Source organism: Hydra viridissima, unplaced genomic scaffold (assembly GCF_058129835.1).
Source record: "Hydra viridissima isolate aposymbiotic clone 2 unplaced genomic scaffold, HvirCarnegie_v1 scaffold_2, whole genome shotgun sequence".
Taxonomy (NCBI): Eukaryota; Metazoa; Cnidaria; class Hydrozoa; order Anthoathecata; family Hydridae; genus Hydra; species Hydra viridissima.
The window spans coordinates 6,299,347-6,322,786 of NW_028324301.1; the positions used below are offsets into that span (position 1 = coordinate 6,299,347).

Consider the following 23,440-nt stretch of genomic DNA (forward strand, 5'->3'; position numbering starts at 1 on the left):
ACTCTTTACAACTTGCTTTAGCTTTCGAGATATTTGTTTTGCACTTGAATTTTAGAACTAAAGCTAACTTGAAAAAAGAAAAAAAAAAATCGCTATCACATGTTAGCCATAATTCTTCTTTTTCACGTAATTTAATAAAGATTGTTCGGGCTTTTGATTGTAGCAATAGGTTTTTACCACGAAATAGTAAGTGTACACACACGCTTTTCCACAGTACTGAAAATACAACTCTTGAAAGTTCTATTTTTAATATATGCAACTTCTTAAATTAGATAACGATGATACTTAACGAAATGTAATGTATAAAAAAATGTATCAATTCTCAATGCGTTAATAATAAAAAAAGCTTATAATATTTTACTTGTGTTTATACAAGTGGCTCAGGCTGAACCGTTCAGCAAAGTATATCTGTTTTGAATGCTTTAAAACACTATTGAATATTGTTAAAATAAAGCAGGAAATCAGGCGCAATGGTGGAGTTTTATTTAATAAAAAAAAATCATAAAAAGTAACCGCAATATTTTTCTCAATACTATTTGAAATATGATTGGTCGGCTCTGGTAAAATGTAAACATTGTACGCCGTTATATAAAATCAAATTGTAAATTTTATGAACTTGTTCAGTATTAAAACTTGTTATCCTTTTTACTATACCAATTTTTTACATGAACTTTTTAGAAAATTTTACTAAAAGTAATAATTAAAACAAAAGAATATAAATATGCATCGCTCAAAAAAAGATAAATCCGTAAGTTTAAGTTATAATTATTACATTAATTATATTTATTATAAAAATTTTGCCTCAGAAAATTTTTTTACACCGATGGGCAGGGAGGAAGTATGATAATTCTGCATTGATAAAATAAAGTTAGATACAAGTTTTTTATCTAATATAAAGGCATGTTAATTACTCCCAGCTTTATTCCCAAGGAACATATTTTAAAGGACTTTAGTTATATTGGATATTAGATATATTGATCATCAAGTTAGATGTGATTTTAAAAATGATCAAGTTAGATGTGATTTTAAAAATGATAACAACTCACAATAAAAGTCTAATCTAAGTGTCAGCTCAAAAAATAATATGCATTAAATATAGGGGCTATGTTATAGATTAATCTATTCTAACGTATATTTTCATAAACTTTATACCCTGAGAATTGAGAAAAATATCTTCTAAAAGCATATATGAATGTGTGTTTGTGTGTATATATTAGTCAATTTATCTACATGTATATACAATTATTGAAAGCAAAAACTTTCAAATTACATTGTTTATTTGAAATTAGTTTATATTTGCTATTTTTTTAAAACTAAAATTAAATCTTTCATATTTGTATAAATGCCATCAAGGTAATTGTAAAATATTGTTCATCATGATAAATATAGAAATTTCTCAATTAAAAAATAATTTAAAAAAAAACTGACCAAACAAACTTCACCATGTTCTTACTAGCATATTTTAAATTTAATATAAAGATAACATAATTTTAAAGATCTTTATTATTCTAACATATTTTTAAAAGAACTTTTTTTCCTCCTAATGTCTGTTATTTTCATTCTAAAAGTTAATGCTGTGTAAGTTTTTCACCATAAGGAAATTTATATAAACATAGTGACATGTTTTTCAAGTTGATGATTGTTTAATCTATTTTTCATGTTTCTAGTAAATTGATATTCTATAATCCATAACTATGTTTTGACTTTCAGTGACATAAATTTAAACAATTTTCTTATTAATCCTGTGAAATTATTTTAAGAAATATTTTCTCTAAATATTGCATCTAAGTGTGAGTAAAAAAATCTGAATAAAAGTAGTTTGCCATAAATGTTCAGAATACACATTTTTTTATGCTGTTTCTTTTGTTTAAGTGTGAGATTTTTCTGATTTTTCTTTTTGTGAAATTTTCTTTCTTTGCATATTTCAATATTTAGATTTCTTAGAAGATTTTTTAATTACTAAAGAGTTTTAGTTGCTGTTTTATTCTATTTTAAAATTGTTTTGTAAATAAATAAAAAAATTGTCATCTATTTTTTCAGTGTGTTAAAACTAAGGAAGATCTTGCAAATATGTCTCTGCGTGATCATATGATCCATTGCATTACCTGTGGACGATCATGTCCTGGTTATGAACCAACAAATTGGAGGTAGAGAATACTAATTTAATTAATTTCATAAAATTAATCTCTTATTGTAGTCATTAAGGGTGTTTTTGTGAATATTTTTTCTTCTTTTTCTTTTAACTGTTTCTCTGCAATTTTTCTTGTTTAACATTGAGTAAAAATAAAGATAAAAATAAAGTAAAGTAAAAATAAAGATCTCTTTTTACCTTTTTAGGAATATTGTATTAAATATTCTTAGCCTGAAATAATGCCTTATCACTTATAAAATACCATCTGATATTAAGATATAATTCTTATTATTGATGTTAGAATAACATGATATGATAATATTATATTATGATTATATAAGATGTTAAAATACTATGATTTTTTTTATTTCCCCAATCAACTATATATACTTTCATGGTTGCTTGCTGTAACAGATGACAATCCTAAGTATTTACTTTCTTTTAATAAATTTTTTAAAGGCTTGGTTTAAGCATTTTTATGTAATTTAAGTGACAAATAGAAAATTCATCAGTTGAAAATGTCAATAAAAATATTTTTTTCAAAAAACCAATCATACCTCCTTTCTATGATCCCAAAGTTGATTTAATTCTGAATTTACTATGCAAGAAGCTAAAGAATAGATTTTGTGCAAACCCTTAATGATGAGAACTGACAATCTTTTGAAACCACAAAAATTGACCAGTTCAAGTTTAAATCATCCATTTATTTTAATCTAAAAACTGTTGAGACTTTATTCATATATTGAGACTTGTTGAAAATAAGTGTCTATACAGTGAAATTAGTTTTAATTATTTTGATTTTTTTTTTAATATCAATAATTCTTTTGCAACTTTGTTATAAGGATAACATTTAATAGTTCATTTAAGGTTTATACCATGGAAAATCTAATTTCGTATTCTCTTGTTTTAAAGGGGTTTTCTCTTTTTTTTTTCTTTCAAGATTTTGTTATCGCTTGTTGTTAGGCCCCTTCAGCTCTTTTTTTGTTTATCATTAAGTTCTATGACAAATAAAATTAGTTGATTAAAGATTTTTACTCTTTCACATTTATATACTTAGATTTACTTTCAGAATAAAGTAAAGAATGAGTGTTGCCATTATTTGGTTGCGACGATGTTAAAAGAAAAACTTCCAAAATTAAAAATGATGTTATGAAATCGAATGAATCTTCCAAATGGCTAAAAAGCTCATATTCCTAACATATTTAGTTTTATTTTGAGACTTAAGAATTGAGGTTTAAGGCAGGAGCCCGGTCTTGTCTCATCTCTTATGAAGGGGCCTACATCTGCCATGTATATAATAAGTTTATTAGTTCCAAAAAGTAAACAATACGCCGTAATTGGTCGATAGATCCATGGACCTATAAGAGATGGACGTGCAACCTATTGTTTTTTTTGCGAACCATGCTCGTTGCACATTGTTACAAATCTTTTGTTTTAAACAAAAGAAATTAAATCATATTAAAGTCTATCGGATTCGTCGAAAGTTTTTGGTCTCGTCTAAACAGTCACATTAACTTCCTTTTAGTTACTAAGGATAACAACAATAGAACCAAGCTTAATTTTATATAGCTAGACATTCTTAATATATCAAGAAGTAACGCTGATGATGATATAGAAATTGAGATAATTTACTTAACTACTTTAGTACATGTATAGCTAAAGATATAATAAATAATACAAAATATCAACTAGTTTTGTAGCTACCTGGAGCACAATGGTTTCATGTCAAGGGAACTACTCCATGTATTATATTGCTGTAGACTTCCAGTTTATGAATAATATAGAATTTTCCATTTTTATGTTTAACAACAGAAATATATACAGTTAAGGATAAATAACTTATACATAAAATAAATGTAAATACAATAAAGAAAAAAGTAATTTGTCACAGTTTTCAAGAATTTAGTAAAGCCAATTTATGGCAAACCGCAAGAATAACTCAGTATTTAATATTAACATAATATGATTTACCAGCTTTATATAAACTAATTTTTATTTGATAAAAACAAATGGGTTATGTGCTTTTTATGACAGATGAAATAATATATGAAATATGAAAAACGAAAACATGAATTATCTGGCTGCATTTTGCAAGATAATTATAAATTTAAATATCTTTTTAAAAGGTTTTGCATTGTCAAATGAATTATAAAAATTCCCATTAGAAAATACATCTACTAAAAAATAATGCATAGAGGAATATATATTATGGAGCTTATAGAGTAGTCGAGGCAAAAAATGGCGACATATCGGAAAAAATACTAGAAAAATGCACAAAATTAAGCCTGGTGAATGAGGGACCAAGGAGTTGAATGAAACCAGACCTTGACAAAAAATTTTATTTAAGCTTTTTTATATTTCGCTATGCTTTTTTTAGTCAGTTTAAAATTATCCTTACAGTTCTATTTTATTATTGACGGAACTTTGTTTACACGAAAAAAGTTCCCAAATTTACAAATGTTTATCTTGGAAATATGATGAAAATCTGTTCAACAACTAATTTCCTTTACCTTGGTGTAATTTGTTTAGTAATTTGTCAACGCGTGAAGTAGTTACTTTATCCTGAGCAGTCTTATTAAACAAATGCTATAAAAGTTTAAACTAATACCACGTGATTAGAGTTTCTGCTTTAAAACTGTGGGCAGCCATTTTAATAGATTTTTTTGTTGACGGGTGAAAAGTTAGAGTTTGTCGGAAACTCGCATGGCTCGCTAATTTTTGCGGCCTCTTTGATGTAAAACAATAGGTTGCACGTCCATTTCTTATAGGTCCATGATAGATCTATGTGACACCGGTGGTCTCGATTCTGATTAGCTCAATTTTTCTTATTCTTTTTTTTTTTATGCATTCAGAACTTTTCAAGAAATCTGGGTTTAATAGTTCCAGAATTAGCTACTGCACGTTTTAATTTGGACGCTAAATATGTTATAATGTAATTTCTGTTTTTCAGTGGAGGTTTTTTGTTGGTAAAAAAAAATGAATTAGGTTACTTATTCCCATGGTAACAAGTGTCTTCAAATAAATTTACGCCAATAACTTTAAAAATTTTAAGTATACGTGAAAAATTGAAAACTCCAATATATGAAATTTATGAGGCGGAATGTGTAGCACTTAAAATCTATTTTAAAGTTTTGTAAAGGTTTTGTAAGATTTTATTGAGCATCTGTGAGATTTCTTACGGTTAAGAGGTTAGCTTTGCGAGAGCGTGTTCATCGTATTTTAAGAATAAGACGCGTGTAACTTTAGAAAATCTTTTTCCAATGACGCAAAATCAGCTTTACTTTTCTTTAAGTGTGTATTACATCATTAAATTGCTGAGCGTCATGGCATTTAACGTTAATATGTAGTCACATAAAGAGAAAACGGATTTGGTAACAAGAAAAAAACAAACACGATCTTCATTTTCGCTGATTAGATGCGACATTTAAGATAATATTATAATAGAGTCTTATTTGAATATTGGAAAAACTAGCTTATATTCAGCATATATATTACGGTGAAATTAACTAATTTAGCTAGTTAAGGGTTTAATGATGTTGATTGCCGGAATTAGCTGCAGCATTAGCAACCTGTACTAAGCATTTTAACGTAAAAAGTTTTGCTCAACTGTAATAATTAAAAATTTCATATTATATAATGGGTACCATTTCTTTGAGACACAATATTGTTATCGACTGCTATTCAAGGCTATTCTATTTAAAATTTACATAGATAGTTACCATAGTACTTTAAAGACAACTGTTTTAAAATGGCGCAAGTTAGGCCATGATACTCCTATCGCAAAAACCTATGTTCTAAAAAATATATATTGTGAAAATTATAAACTTAGAAAATTAACTTTTTTTTTTTATTTAATGAGCTTTGTTTCCTTCATTCGATGAATTTTTTTTTTTTTAAACCGATCAATTAGAAATTCGTATAACAAATTTTCCTTTTATTGATTCATAAAAGTTGCAATAAAAAAAGTATGATTTTTACCTTCTGGTAAAATTATTTGTGCATGTTGATTGCAAAGCATCCTGCTACACAAAATCCTTTGAATATTTTTAACCCCAAAACACAGCGGTGAAGTTTCTATTTCACTTACAAAGGTAGCAGTTAGTTTACAAATCTGAAAACAGCGACTCAAAGAAGAATGAGTTTGGAAAGAATAAAAAGTCTCCCCCAAAAGTAATAGTGTACGATATATAATCTTATATGCTACGATATTACGGTTTAATGAATTTAAAAAGTTTAGAATCCTTCATTAAAAGTAAAACAAAAGATCGAGTAAACAAGTGGCAAGCTTGATTTTTAAATACACACGACATTTAATACAGACGATATTTAGAATAGAAGCTCAAACGGTTTACAAAACTTTTGTTCTGTAATTCTTCTTGAGAAGACGTAAGCAGCCACCATTTTATCGAAGTTGGAAAATTTTTTAGTTTTCAATAATAACTTTTAGAAAACATTTCTCTTTCTCTCTCTCTTTGATCTTTTTCTTTTATTATTTTATAGATAATATATTTATGTTGAGCGATCCCAGAGCTATATTCCTATACCTTTTAGTTGATTTAGATTGTTTGATTGACAGTTTTGGTATTTGAGGCTTTATTGTTCTTAGAGTTAATATGTAGGTGAATATGAAACTACATGGGGTTATTAGGTGAGAGTAAACAAAAAAGTCGAGAAAAACGATTTAAGGAATTTATCACGAAACGCAACAGCGTGATTTCGATGCCTCGATTATTATTATTATTTTTTTAAATTTATACAACAAAATGAGAAGAATTGCTTAAAAAAAAATTAGTTTAAACGATCCGTAGATATTTTAAAATCTCTCTATTTTTGGTAAATAATAATTTTTAACGACGAATATTTCATGAGAAACAAAACAGAAAAAAAAAAAAAAAAATCATATACATTTCGAATTAAAAATTTTTTTAACGATATTTATAAATTTCGAATTTGAAATAAAATTGTTTGTCCGTTAATGTAAAAGAAGGCGTGTTTATTTCGTTTTTAACAAACAAAAAAAAATCTTCGTAGCATATTTATTAATTTTTCATAAGTTTGTGTACGATTTTTGGCTGTTGGAGTTTATGTTTCTGAACAACTTGGACCTTGGGGGATCTAAGACATTTGCACTCATTTTTATTGTTTGCACATTGTTATTTGCGCTGTTGGTGCGAAGAATAGAAACTGACTTAATTTGTTTGTCATGAACCGCCCCTCTAGGTAGTTTTAGTTACTTCGATGAAACTTTTGTTTAGTTGAATAATACTTTCAAGGATCTTTTTTATTTTCTTTTAAAAAAAAAACTGTTTTAGCGTTTGCTCGTTAATAACTATAAAAGAGAAGAAGGATTTGCTTGGCTAATGCATATTTTGTTTTGTAAACTGTCGTATAAGATGCCTGTATTGTTAAAAGCTGATTTTTGATGGGACGATGTGCCAAGTGCGTTCTTTTGGTAATTTTGTTTTTGAAGTTGTGACTTTCTTGGTCAAATTTAATATCAGCCTTTATAATAGTTATAATTTTCATTTAGCGAATTATGGATCGCTTAAAATGTTGATTAGACACTTTTTAACGTTAATGCTCTCATTGTTTTGTAGATGACTTAAAAAACTGATGTTATTTTCTAAATAAGCTATAAGGGAAATGAGTTTTTCTCAACCGACATAAGTTATTTAGACATTAAAAGACACCTTGGCCCGTGTACTGTAATAATAATAATGATAATAATCAAAATAGTAATAATAATAATAATAATAATAATAATAATAATAATAATAATGATAATAATAATAATAATAATAATAATAATAATAATAATAATAATAATAATAATAATAATAATAATAATAATAATAATAATAATAATAATAATAATAGTAATAATAATGATAATGATAATAATGATAATAATGATAATAATGATAATAATAATAATAATAATAATAATAATAATAATAATAATAATAATAATAATAATAATAATAATAATAATAATAATAATAATAATAATAATAACAATAACAATAACAAAAATAATAATAATAATAATAATAATAATAATAATAATAATAATAATAATAATAATAACAATAACAATAACAAAAATAATAATAATAATAATAATAATAATAATAATGATAATAATAATAATAATAATGATAATAATAATAATAATAATAAAATAATAATAATAATAATAATAAAATAATAATAATAATAATAATAATAATAATAATAATAATAATAATAATAATAGTAGTAGTAATGATAATGACAACAACAATAACAATAAATATGCCCACACTAATAACAACTACACTAAGAAACGTTTTAATAAAATCTTGAATTCGCCGCTTGACGTCTTATTACGTTTAAGAAAGATTTTTAACGATATTTATTCCACAATAATGGTAGTATTATTAAATTGAAGAGGAATTGTTACACACTTGATCCCCTCCTACAGCGTTTTTCCCTTTGTTATCTATTTTAGTTCAAATGTGTTTGTTTTTCCAATTTTTTGTTTCAAAAGTGTAAAATAAATAAAAATTAGGATTTTACACTGTAAAAGTTTAAAACTTGTTAAGCTGTTTACATAAAACAAAAAAACAAAAAAATTTAAAATTACTTCCAATTGTTAAAATGATAATCAGTGGTGCTGTTTTAAATAAGAAATACACATACACAAAAATAAAAAATAAAGAAATTGGGAGTCATCGTTTTGAGTTTACTTTCTTAAAAAAAAAAAAAATATTATAAAAGACAATTGAAGACATTTTTGAAGTTATTAAGTTATTCCCCTTGCCATTTTTTTTTTGTTGTTGTTGTTGTTGTTGGTGTGACCCCCTTATTCTTATCACAAGCTCTTTCACTAAAATGAGATTTAGTTTTTATGATACCACTTAGCCTGAAGTTAGTTTTAAAAAATATCTTCAACTAAGCATCCTCTTAAAATTTCTCACTTGTAAGCCATCTGTGAATTAAGTGATATTTTAGCTAATAAAAAGCAGCGTTTGAGAAGCTTGAAAAATTTTTTCTGAAGCAGGTGTTTGTTGCTTTAATTAGTTTTGTTTCAAAAAAGTTTCTTCTTTTAATATGTATATATAAAAAAGTACATTATTTTAAAACTGAAAGTGAGCGGTACAAAAGACTCGTTATATCATTCTCCCGAATTTTTCTGAAACGTTCTTTGAATCTTTATATCGAACGGAAAACGGTATGTTTAGATATTTTTGTTTTCAAGTAATTTTTGGTTTAATTTTTGCCGTTTGATCTTTCCAGATTTTCAACGTAAACTATTTCAGTAACTCGGACTCAAATGAAATTCCTCCACTATTTAGTTGAGTAACATGGATTATACAACATTTAAAAACAATAACAGAACGAGTAAATTAAGTCTAAAATTAACTTGTAGTTTGAAAAATGATTATTGTGTGGGAAGCTTTGTATGCTTAAGAATTCTCATCGGCGAAGAAAAAAGTTCGTTTTAACAACAACGTAATTCAATGAAAATATGAATTTCACTCGTAGTTAACGCAAGTAATTAATTTGTTCGCTTTCATTCTTATCATTCCCACCTTCCCAACAAAAGTTTTGAAAAGTTCAAATCTCAAAATAAGTGAACGAATTAATTATGTAAAAAATAAATGAAGTGTTTACCAAAGGCCTGATTTGATGCTTTTTTTTTTTCTTTTACTTTTCATCCAGAGCAACTTTTTGCTTATGAATACGTTTAAGCTCGCTTTAAATTAAATATCGAAAAACTCGCCCATATTTGTTTAATCCTCGGAAAGATATATTGAAACTCAAGAAATTTTAGAATTAAGCTCTTTCTTTCTTTTTACGCATAAATGTAAACGTCATTAATACGATTAGAGTGAATTAATCTATATTTATTATCAACATTCGTAAACATTAGATATCAGAAGTTGTACAATGGAGTAGACAGCTCTCATTTATGTCATAATTTCTTTGGTTATTCAGTCATCTATCGGATAGTGTCATATTAATCCTCTGATTTTCATTTTTCTTTCGGTCATTCAGTCAGCGCGTTTTTTGTTTTTTTTTCATTTCTTGCATTTCGTGTTTTAGTTAAACGATACCTACTTAAGTCATTTTGTTTTTATCCTTCTTGTCTTTCGTTTACTTTTAGTGAATTATTAATCATTCAAAAAAAAAAATTCTTTGTGAAGTCTAATCTTAACCTTTACATTTACAGACATTTAAATGGTTTGTTGTGTTACACGATGAATTGCGATGGATGGGCTAGATTCTTTTTAAGAGATAGATTTATTTAAGAAATTGATCTTGCGTTGCAGTGAATGCTTTGTTGTGTTTGAAATTGTTTTTAGAAATATTTTTATCAGCTATTTAATGACACGTGATAACGTTTCGAATCACTTACAAAAAAATAACACAGCGAGTCAGTTTTACCATTTGATCAGAAAAATGAAGTTTATTCTTGCAGCAAAAATTTTTATTTGCAAAGAAAATACTTTTCCTTTTATTGTAATTTTTTTTGTATCAACAAAACGAACTATTTCTTCTGTCTGATACAGTCTCAAAAAAGCCTATTGCATCAAAAAATTCTTATCTTTTACGAGACGAACAAGAAAATTTTTGGCGAAGGTTTTATACTAATCGCTAAGATGTTTTCGTGAGTTATTTTAATGTTACTTTGAAAAGCAAAGGTCTGTAGAAATCTGTTAAAGATCACCATAGCTTCGATGTAAACAGGCTAATATCACAACTGAAAATAACTGCAATATCAAAGTTTAGGCGGCCAGTTTGTCATGCGACGCTTATCTTCCAATCATCTTTTGAATTAAAATGAACGCAATATTGCAATACAACGTTGGAATGTCGTTAAACATCAGTTAATAAATTTGAAATTACTCAGTTATTTCTATGTAATTTGAGATATTAAACCTGTTATCTTGATCATGTTTTTTATGCTACTTCAGTTTTAGGAATGGCGTTTGCTATAAGAAATATTTAATATTTTAATAGCTACATTAGTTTTCAAGTGAATAATTATCTATTGGTTTTAAATTGAATGCGACGTACTAGGAGTTTTAATTTTTTTTTTAACAATATCCGCAACCGATGCAACCATTTTTTATCTGCTAATATTTTAATTACTGGGGAAGAAGTCCACAGATGACTAAGTTTGTTTCAGATTCTCTGATTAACTCTTCTAGTAATCTTTAATTGAAAGGAAACGAAGTTGATTAAGAGCGAAATTACTACACTTGCTCTATTGTTAGTTATCGTACAATCCCGACCTTTCGTTTTAACTGGAGCGATGTGCGCGATTTTTTAAATTTCTGTTTGCTAACATAGTTTAAGCGGATTCTTTGCTTAGAAGTTTTAAAAAAAGACGATAGTAAATTGAGGGTTAAAAATATGCAATTTCTTGTGTTACTAAGAAATATGAAAATAATATAGATAATATTTCCAGTGTTCAATTATTATAAAATTAGTTTACTGATCTATTATTGTGGAGTTAATTTTGAGTTTCTTTAGTTACGTTTTTATGACGGAGTTAACTGTTTAAATGTGCATTTTTTAAATTAATTAGAGCTTATAAAAGAGCTTAGGGTTAAAATATGCCATTGCTAAAAGGATTTGCATATTACGTTAGTTTTAACAATAAATTTTTTTTCGGTACGATTATGCTCATCGAATTGTATTTTTTTTTTTTTTTTTTTTTATCTAAAACGTTTCTAAACGAAGACTTTGTTTCATAGCATGTGTAAAGTTAGATGATTAATTTAAAAGTTTGTAACTCGGCCGTGTTTTTGAGGTATAAATGAATATATACTTTTGAGGATACTCGCTGTTAGATGGTTAACTAAGTTATCAATTGCTTATTCTTTGAGATCTTTGTTCATTACTTTAATTATAGTTGTACTTAAAAAATTTACTGCTGAAATATCGAATTTAAGAAGGAAAGAAAATGCTTCGTCAAAAAATAAATAGTGGCAACAGGGTACATATTGATTTAAACCACTCGCGCCTTTCTATGAAGTGTAATGATAGGGTGGATGTTGCTCATTTTTCTGCCACTGAAGACGACGAGGAGATGTTGTGTACCAAATGCAGGTTTGTACGACGTCCATTGTAAAACAGCAATTTTTAAAAAACGGCTTCGCTAAATGCTTCGTTCATTTTTTTATTGTAGCGGGATTTGCCATTAGTTTCCCATATGCCACGTTTTCAGCGAAGATGAAAATTGTTGGTTTTTTAAAAAAATGCACTTAAATGAACAACTGAATGATGAAATTATTTTGTTTACAAACGGCGAAGCGGCGTACTGCTGCGCACTTCGCTGCTCTTATGCGAGCTCGTTATTCTCTGGACAGCAGGTTACGCTACGTTTATGAAGAGTTCGCATGCTGATTTTTTTTGTCGAGAAAACGGCTTGACTCAGTATGTGTTTTTAAAGAAATGTTGCTTAGATGTAAATGACTTTCACAGAAAAGATTGTCAAGTGCTCTACGTGATTAGCACAGTTATCTTAAAAAACCTATTTACGTCTTTAGCTCACAAAAACACGTTTCTTTGGTATTTCGCTCACAAAACTTGGCGCGCTAAAAATAAATGGATTTCTTTTTTAAAATGCTTCCTTTTTTTTTTTTTTTTTAATTTGGTACGTAGAATTATTTTTTCCCTCATAGAGTTTATCTGTTTCGTATTTAGAAAAATATGTCGCCATTGTCGTTGCTATCGTGAAGAACACTGTGTAACCTCTCCCGTTGTCCAAGAGAAAACTTATAGCATCAACAAGTCTAATTCTGAAAGGCTTTCAATTGGTATGGGAAACGATGACGATAGCGGATGCGCTACCGAGGAGTACGCGTGGGTACCACCTGGTCTAACAACTGAGCAGGTAGAAATCGACAATCTATTGTTACTACTATAACGTTTTAGTCGCTTTTTGTTTTACGACATTTTAAATCTGTTACTTTTTCTCACCTTAATTCGCAGTTACATTGAGATTTCAGGGGATTGCCAACTGATTATCAATTCAATTTTTATATTTTAGATTAAGGTCGTTGGTTTTTTAAGCTGCGGCTCTTATATCTCTTTAAAGAGATTATAAAAGCCGAACAGTAGAAAATTACCACCGTTATTTTTCAACGCTTTCAATGAAAACTCTCAAACTCGATTGTAAAATAATAGAACGCACACGAACGATCGGAAATTGCATAAACATATACAAATGCCTCAACTTAAAGGTTTTTACTCGATTTCCGAACAAGCTCACGTCGCGTTTTAATTTCTGTTCATGTAACATCCGATCTTAATTCTCGAAGCGAAATTTACTCGGGTGTCTTCAATTTGAAACTTTTTATATTTAAAAAAAAAAAAATGTACAATCACCGAATCTTTGTTGCATTGAAAGCGGGATATAACAGACTTTAATTTAATTTCCGATTTTCTGGGCCGTTTTAAGAAGGCGCGCTGAAAACGAATAAATGGATTTCTTTAAAATAAAACATGATAGAAGCTCCGAAAAAAATGTCGTAAATGAAAAAAAATCTTTAAAATTTTTTTTTTTTTTGATGTGTACTTAAAATTAAATAAGTTAAAACTATTTCAAAACATTTTTGATTTCTTTTTTCGATTTTTAAATTTAAAGCAATACTTTATCTGAATCCTCTACCTCCATTTGAATTGAACCATATAATTCTAAAAAATGCTCGGAAAAATTTTGGATTTGTTATTTCTTACACAACTTTTTTTTCCAAACGATATATTTAGGAAGAAATATTGAAAAAAGAAATTTTGAAATTTAAGACTCTTCAACATTCATTTAGATAAACGCTTACATGTGTAGTTTACCGGAGGAGAAAATCCCGTATGTAAATAGCGTAGGTGAGCAATACAGAGCAAAACACCTTCTTTATCAACTACCACCTCATGATAGCGAGGTCAAGCATTGTCATAATTTGTCTGAAGACGAAAAACGTGAATTGCGAAATTTTCACTCTAAAAGAAGAAAAGACTGTCTCGGTCGTGGTACTGTTAGAACGTTCCCCCAACGAGATGGAATTTCTGGCGTTTGTCAACAGGTTCGAAGCCGTTTTAATAGGTTCTATTGATCTCCACTCCACAGGTTGTTCGATTGTGATTTTATTATTATTACTTTTTTTTTTTTTAGTGTTCATCCCCCATATTACCTGGTGAAATTGCAGTTCATGCGTGGAGAGCGGGACAAGAAGCATGTTGGCATCCAGCTTGTTTTGTCTGTGCAACATGTCATGAGCTTCTTGTAGATTTAGTTTACTTTTATCAGGAAGGTCGCCTTTATTGTGGGCGTCATCATGCCGAGTTGATGAAACCGAGATGCTCAGCTTGTGATGAAGTAAATATTTTTTTGTTTTTCGTTGATTTTTTTTAAAATTGAAATGATTCAACGAAAAAATTATTGAAATACTTTAAATAATTTTAGATAATTTTCTCTGACGAATGTACTGAAGCGGAAGGTCAATTTTGGCATATCGGTCATTTCTCATGTTTTGAGTGTGATGGTTCTCTTGGAGGTCAACGTTATGTAATGCGAGACAACAGACCAATATGTTGTAAATGCTTCGAAAAGATGTTTGCTGAATTTTGTGATGCCTGCGGTGAGCCTATTGGTATTGATGTCGGTCAGATGGCGCATAACAGTCAACACTGGCATGCAAATGAGAGATGCTTTAGCTGCTTTACATGTGGAATGTCATTGTTAGGACAACCTTTTTTACCGAAAAATGGAGAAATTTTTTGTTCTTCGAGCTGCAGCAGAGGTACCCTTCCTCCTAATCCTCTAAAAACAAAATTTCCACCGCGATCTGCCTCAAAAAATAGATCGTTTAAACCTCCTGATCCCATGAAAGACAATTGTATTATGTCTAGCAACATGAGTCTAGAACCCGTTAGAAAAATAATTGAGTTCCGGTCAAAAACCAGTTATCGCAGTTCTCTTGACAAGTACGGGTTGGCAGCTGCGGAAAAAATCGGTGATATGATTCGAAATATTGAAAAGGAAGATAGCTTAAAAGAAAAAAGTGATCGCGAAGATGGAAAATTAGCTTCCTCGTCAAAAAAAGAGTTGCCTTGCTTTCCACCTAGCAACAGACAAGGTGAAAAACCTATATTAAGAGTTCCACCGAGACATAGACCGAAAATTGGCCCAGAAGTTTGGATAGACATGGTTCCGCCAAAAGAATTAACAACTCGACAAGAATTTGTTGAAAAGAACCAATTAAAAGCTAATGAACGCAGCAAATACGGAGATGTATCCCATATGAATGGAAATAACTCTGTCGAGAAACTAGTTCAAGCAGAAAGACAACGTCGTCGTCGTCGCAAACGGGATGACTATTATTTTTCTGACTTTGAAGTTGATAGACGTAAACAATCAGAGAGGCGAGAAAATTTTAACGCCACTCAAAACAGTCCACAGTCCCCTGTTAAAGAACTAATAAACAATGACTTTTCTAAAACTAAATCAACTGAATCGCTTGACGCTACAAAATCTCGAATTGCTGGACGAAAAGATGAACGTGAAAATAAGAGCAAAAGAACTAAGTCAGATGCCAATCTTAACAATACAATAAACTATAAGTCTAAAAATGATGCTGTTGCAAATCTTAAACTTGGAATAGAGGTTGCAACGCCTAAGAGAACCTATCAAAAAATTGACGGCCGACGAATGGCTGGAAAGTGTTCAGAAAATGAGGAGAATTTGAAACCTCGTTCTTTTGGTATGCTTTCAGCGGACCAAAGAAGAACAAGAATTAATTACGTTACAAAAGATGACATGGCCATTCAAGGTGGTAACCTTTCAAAGAAAGTCAAAAAAAAGGATAAGAATCGTAATCAGGCTCAATGCTTGATATCTTAATGCCTTTAGGTAACTAAAATTAATTGCTTAGTACAATTTCATTAATTGACAGCGGTCGTTTTAATACTGAAAGAAGACCTTATCGGTGCATTCCTCCTTTTCTATTGTATATATTGTGTTTATAAAAGATTATTTGAATATATTGGTGTAAATATTTTACTTTGAATGTAATTCCATAGAATTTCCTAAAAATATAATTGTAGGTATACTATTTTTTTATTTTCGATATTCTCGATTAGGACAAAAACAGTATGAAAAATAATTTATAAAAAGCCAGTATTCTGTTAAACAATCTTTCGGACTGGTAAAGTTGAGAAATCAAATTCTTTAGATTTCTAGCAAGAGAGTGGGATGTAGTTCCTCTTTTTAAAAATAAAAGGGGAAGAGTAACGAATTGAATTTTAAACGAGTCATCAGAAGGCGAGAGAATTTTCGATGCGGAATTATAGTTCAGAAATAATCTGTATTACAGCTCGACATGTTAATTTCTCAAGCTTTACGAAGATTTTAGAGGCTTCTGTTGAGTAATATTTTTCAAAATTTTTCAACCGGATAAACTGCTTGCTTTTTTAAATGAAGCAATAAAAAGCAGCAGAACTGTCAAGTACCACAACGGCTGTCGAACTTATCAATTCGGAATCAATTATCGTCTGATTTAAAATCTTCAGCTAAACGATGCGTATTTAGCACAAAAAAAAGTTCGAAAAAAAATCAAGAGTAGCACCATAAAATACTGTGATGTAATTTAAAAACAACCAATTGAACCACAAGAACGTATTTTCTTTAGTTTTTTAATAAATACTGATTGCTGTTTTTCAATTTTTTTCCACTTGGGCTATCAGGCAGGGGCTAAAGTTTCTCATTATTTTTTCACAAACTTATCTTTTTAAAATTAAAAAAACATTTAAAAAGTCTTTGGAAAATAAATCATTCAGCTGTCACGTGTGCAAAAAAAAAGATCTTCATAAAAATGAAGATATTTTATAAGTAATAACAATATTTTTTTAACAATTCGTGTTGATAACCGTAACTTTTAAATATCTCGTAGTGCATATAGAATAATAATCAAGGACACGAGATCTTATAAGCAGTGTCTGCATATGTAAGGATTATTGTAGATCAGATTTGATCTTCAAAAGTTAATCTAAAAATGAATTTAAAAAAAAAATTGGGAAAGCTTTTTTTATTATGTTGGTACGTGCGTATCTGCGATTTACGGCACCGATTTTAAAGATAAAATCTGTGACCATTTTTTCACCGCGTGCTCGAAGTAGGTGTCGTAAGGATGGATTTTTCTCGTCTTTTTTTTAGAATTTTATATTTACTTAGATAATATTTTAAAGGTTTAAAAGTAGAGTGTTGTAAGTTTATTGCAACTTGTTTTTTGTTTTGCAGTTACTAACGTTTTTAGTGATTTCATTGCTATTGAAAACTTCATTCCTGTTCTGGAAGTGAATTGACATTAAAGGGATGATGGGTTTTTTTTCTAACTTTTGAATCAATTTTATATCTATTTTCTATGTACCTACCTAATTTTTTTAAAAAACAATGACACGCAGTAAAGGTACCATATTCTTCTGTTGTAGAGGTTGGGAGATTCACAGTTATGAGCATTTTGTATATTTTACTTTTTTATTCATTAAAAAATTGTTTTTTTAGAAAAATGAAACTTTATTTAAAACATTGGTGATTTTTTTAAAAGTATTCAAAACATGATTTACACACAAACTCACACACAAAAAACCATATTCTGTTTTTAGTTGAATAAAAATATAACCGAGGCAAAGTGATGCGCTAAAAACTAAACAACGAAGTTCTATTATAAAACCACTGTAAGCCGAACGCTAATTTTTTAAGTTGGTTGCAGTTTTCTTAAGCATTCCTTATAATGAATTTTTGTCACTTAAATGGGCATAACTTTTAGTAGAATCGTTAGTTTTTTATGAAATTTTCACCATCGTAATACTGATTTAAAGCTCTTTACAATGATGTAAAATAGTTAAATAGTTGAATAGTTCAAATATTTTGCACACATACATTGTAAAACGCCAATTTTATTATTTTATTATTAAATTCTGGGTATTGAAAAAAAGTAAATCTTTAGACGAATTTATTTAACTAAATACTGGTTTATATAACCAATATAAATTCTGCTGTATAAAGAAGAGACCGGAGATGTTTTAGCTGGAGTAGAGTCGAACTTAAGAGGACTTTTTAATGGCCACATCTTGTGAAGAACATTAATTGATTGAATCATGTTAAAAAGCCAATTGAAATTATTTTCATATTTTTTTTTTTTTATATTTTAAAGTCTTGAAAGTATCAATCTATAATGTTTCAATACTTGTTATAGTGAATCTATTTTTAGTAATAACTTAGGAAAGAAATTATTTAGTAATTCGTGTTATTGTCGGTGAAATTTGCGTAGTAAGAAAAATAGACGTATATATTCATTCCAGTATCTGGCAATCATTTTCATAAATAATCCATCAAGTACAAAAAATATAGCCCGTTTGAAAACTAATACCAGCTTTTGTTTTAAATGATATTTGTTTGGCACATGACTGTAAAATATACAAGCCTCAGTAAACACTGAAAACCACTTCGAGTTACTATAAGCCACACATTTGACCAATTACGAGCCAAGCCTAGTAATAGGAATGACGGCCTTTCATATATTTTTCTTGAATAATTTAAAGCTGTTTGTTGATTTTTATTATATTATAGCCTGATTATATATTATATTATTAGTTAACCACTTTCTCTTATTATTTTTGCTAATCCACTAAGTAAAAAAAAATAAGAAATTGCGATTCTGTTGCTACTTGAATATGTGTTCCGATATTAAGCAGAAATGAATCCCATACACAATTTCTTCTTAATAACGGAACACATGCTAAATTAGCAGCAGCAACTCAGTATAAAGTTTAAAACTCACTTTAAAATTTTATTCTACGCATTCTACCATTCCATTCTATGGCATTCTACCTCTCATATGAGAAACGGTGGCGCTCTATCAAGCTGCACCATAAAAAGATTGTTTTACGAAATCTAGAAGAGTATTTACTGTTTTTGTCTCTAGCAAAAAGTTGCACGATTTTTATGCATTGAAAGAGTTTCGCAAAGAACGGAAACTTAACTAAAACGTCATCAATTTGGAACATGGACGATTTTAAGCAAGCAAAATGTAATTACAGCAGGGTACAAAACATCTTCAAAAAATCCGGCAAACTTAGGAGAAAGTGCTAGGAAAAGCTTCAAAATATTGTGGCATCAACCTCAAGGTCTCATGCTACTCTCACGGTCAGCTATATATAGCTTGCTCTTGTTCTCAAGTAGGTAATTTGAAAACCTTACGCATATATATCCCAGATAACAAAATAAAAAATGTTACTTATAGACAACTATTGTAATTAGTTAGAATATGTTATCAATGAAAAGTTTTTACGTCTACACACCACACAATCTCATACCAACTTCCTAAGCGAAACCGGGTATCCAAGCTAGTTTTGAAACGTAACTTCGTTCTGAGAAAAATAAACTCAGCCCTAAAAAATGTATAAATGGTGACGTCATAAAACGGCCGATTATGTAAATATAACGAAATGATATTTTCGTTTAAAAGAAATTTTATCTTAAATATGTAGATTTTTTCTTTAGATTTTAAACAAATAATGATTAAAATACTTGCTGAAGAAAAACCTTAAATTTTGAAAGACAATGACATAAAATGACTTACGTGGGTTCGTTGCATCAAATAATAGCATTTTTGAAATTTCTTATTTTGATCTTTAAAACCACATTTTAAGAGCGAAATATATATTTTAATCCTTAATGACCCCAGGTATCAGATCTGATACGCAAATTTTAAGCCACTGCATTTTTTAAATGGAAGCTTATTTTTATCTAAAAACACCTATTGTTACAAATATGAGAAGTGAATTTTCGATTCCATACAATTATTACTTTTCATCCGGGTAGATTTTTCAGCTTATTAACATTTGAAAATGGGGTCTGCGAGGAGCGGTTCACGTGGTATTTATCAAGTGTTGTTTTTACTTTTATATCATATTGGTTTTATCAATGTTTATGCTGTTTTTTACTTTCTTTTTAGAATCAAGGTCTAGGAAAACTTTATTTCATGCTTTTTAATTGTTAAATATGCATAACATTTGCTTATTACATTTGTATGTATCAAGTCTGATACAATGGCCGTTTCAGTATGAAACCTTCAAATTTTTATTTTTCGAAAAGTTCAAATTTTTATTTCCATTCATCTAAACAAATATAGAAAAAAGTTTTTTGTATATTTGTTTAGATGAATAGAGATAAAATAACTATCTCCGATGTTTTGAACTATGTATTTGATGGAGAAAGTGATGTCGGGGAGAGTGGTGAAAGTGACAACGAGTTTGATATTGGAAATGATGCAGCCAATACTGATATTGAAGAAGTAAGTGAGAACGAATGAGTCAACAAGTGATGATGAGCAATTAGTAAGTATAACATCAAGACCAGTTGAGAATGCTTATGAGACACCTGACAACAGCAATAATATCAAGCGAACTACTTTCAAATGGAGAAGTAAGAATATTGAACCTCTAGATGACGTAACCTTCAAGGAACCTGAAGTGATACCAACACCAGATGTGGAAAAAACACCCTTTAAGTATTTCAAACTTTTGTTAGTGATGAGATTTTGAACAGCACCACAGAGCAAACAAATATTTATATTTTACAATCAAAAGGTACAGAAAAAGCATACTAAAAAAGGATATAGAGAAGTTTATTGGTGTATTTCTCAAGATGGGTATGGTAAGGCTCCCAAGTTAAAGACCATATTGGGAAACATTTATGATGAGGTTTTCTTCAGTTAAGGGAAGGAACAAATTTGAAACCTCCCTTCGGAATATTCATTTTGTAAACAATATAGAAGTTTCCAAGGAAGAAAAAGCAAATCGATGGCTCCGCGCAAAATCGGACTATCTGCAATCTCCGCCAAAAACAAAATTGATCTATCTGCAATCTCCGCGTAAAACAAAATTGGACTATCTGCATTTTCCGCTAGCTTTATTTTTGAACTATCTGCATTCTCCGGGCGTTCAAAGTTTTTATTGCATGAAATTAAGCGCCTTGTCAAAATGTGATTTCACTACAAATGGCAGATTTGATGATAAAAGTTGTTAATAAGAAGACAGTACTTGCATTATTTTCCATCTATTCCTGAGATATAAATCTGTTTAAGTTTTAACACAAAGTTTCACTTGCCACATTTGATTTTGTTTAGAAGTAATTATTTTAAATAGTTATATGACATATGGTATGTTAATGCAAATGAAAAATTTACAATACTTTTAGAACATCATTTTAGCAGCTAAAATAAGAACAGTCTGCATCTACTTTAATCTCAAGTCTGAACTTAGTAAGCGTATACACATCATGAATTGATCAAAGTGTAGCTGATCGCAAAACCAATTTTATGTATTCAAATTTAATTTGAAATTAAAATGCTTCTGGATTAAGAAAACGTTTTACAGTTTTACGAGACTTATTCGAAACATTGTTTGGTGTTTTTCAAGTTTGTCTATTTTCAAAAGAAAAAAAAATAGTAGTGTTACTGTGTTATCTATATTTTATAGGTATGCTATATAGCATATAACAGTCAGTCATGTTTTGGTTAAATGTGAAAATAACAAGTTGGTTTGTTTAGCTTACAAAATTAATTAATTCAAGTGTATTATTGCAATCGTCAAATAAAATATGTTAGATCTTAAAATATGTTAGGACTACAAAATTATAGATGTTTTTAGATAAGTTGTGTTTGTATGTTAAATTATAATTTCTAAAGTTAAAAGTTACCTAAATGTGACTATAATTTAAATTCAAGTAATTAATATTGTCTATTAAAAATGTGATGATATTGGGTATACTGTAAAAGTAATAAAAGCCTGATATTCAGATCAATGTGAAAGTTAAGGATATTTTTATTTAAAACAGCAGTTTTTTGTTGTTTTGTAATTATTCTTTTATAGAAAAAATACAGCTATTTTTGATTGTATCATAGTTATTAATATCATAGTAAAAAAATTGCAACCCTTTTTTATATACCATTACATCCCAGAGTCTTGGATATGTAAAAATTATCAAATATAATTGGACCAAAATTGTTTGATCATCACTGCAATTGAGGTGACATCTGATTAAACCAATGTTTAATGGTTTAGAGCTCAAATCCAACTGAACCTTAGGTTCAGTTTGATTTTGATCCTAATTATTGATAAACCAAGTTTAAGAAAAGTTGGAAACCATAATGTTTAATACTCATGCATGAGTTTTTAACTAGTTTGTGTTCAGTTAAGTAGCATCTCCAAAAAAGAATGGTTTTAAATAGACAACAAAGAAAACTCCACATAGTTTGATTGGTTAATGAACAAAAATAGGGTAATAACAATAATTTTGTTAGTAACGATCTAGGTTACTATATATATATATTTATATATATATATATATTTATAAATGCGTGTGTGTATATATATGTGTATATATAAATATATGTATACATATATATATATATTTGTATATATATATATATATATATATATATATATATATATATATATATATATATATATATATATATATATATATATATATATATATTTATATATGCGTGTGTGTATATATACGTGTATATATAAATATATGTATGTATATATATACATATATATATATATATATATATGTATATATATGTATATATATACATACATATATTTATATATGGCAGACACCCTGTATGTATTAAATATTGGCAGACACCCTGTATGTATATATATATATATATATATATATATATACATACAGGGTGTCTGCCAATATTTTAAGTTGGATTTCCCTAGCTTTTCCCTGATATTTACCTACTTATCGTTTAGAAAAATGCTCTTCAACTGCAAAAATATAAACAATAATACAACCCACATTAAATATATCAAGAGAAGTTCATAAAACTATCTGCCAAATAAACTTTTAGCTAACGTATACTATATACAACTTATTTAAGTTATATAAGTTTGATAAAGACTCATCTTTCCTGATTTTTCTAAAATTTAACTTAATTTCTCTGATAATCCCCTGATTTTTTTGAAGATATCCGAATTCCCTGGCATTTCCTTGATTTTGCAGACATCCTGTATATATTTATATGCAGATCTTGCGTATAAAGACCACTTAGCAACATTGCAACATAACATAACAAGAATTTAATTTGATCTAAAGTTATTAGTACAACAACAAGGCTAAATAAAATTGACAAAGTATGTATGATGAACTTAGCAATTAGTATGTAACATAACAATGTTTTGTTACATATGCAATGTTATTATTAACAACAACATAAGTTATTTTTAACATATTTAACT

The 23,440-nt window shown here is 28.5% G+C and overlaps 1 protein-coding gene across 5 annotated transcripts; it reads left to right on the forward strand.

The window, feature by feature from the left end:
* The first annotated feature begins 590 nt into the window (after positions 1 to 590).
* Positions 591 to 16,233, forward strand: LOC145191146 (protein prickle-like). 5 transcript variants are annotated; one of them, XM_080068150.2, is made up of 6 exons: positions 591 to 748; positions 2,041 to 2,147; positions 12,830 to 13,019; positions 13,951 to 14,205; positions 14,295 to 14,498; positions 14,586 to 16,233. In XM_080068150.2, the coding sequence occupies exons 1-6, from the start codon at positions 722 to 724 to the stop codon at positions 16,020 to 16,022; spliced, it is 2,220 nt and encodes a 739-aa protein (XP_079924276.2). In that variant the 5' UTR covers positions 591 to 721; the 3' UTR covers positions 16,023 to 16,233. The 5 variants fall into 5 exon arrangements, with proteins under 5 accessions (XP_079924276.2, XP_089934916.1, XP_089934917.1 ...); XM_080068136.2 differs by lacking the exons at positions 591 to 748; positions 2,041 to 2,147 and adding exons at positions 11,842 to 11,933; positions 12,036 to 12,232; XM_090078790.1 differs by lacking the exons at positions 591 to 748; positions 2,041 to 2,147 and adding an exon at positions 7,451 to 7,570.
* The last annotated feature ends 7,207 nt before the right edge of the window (positions 16,234 to 23,440 follow it).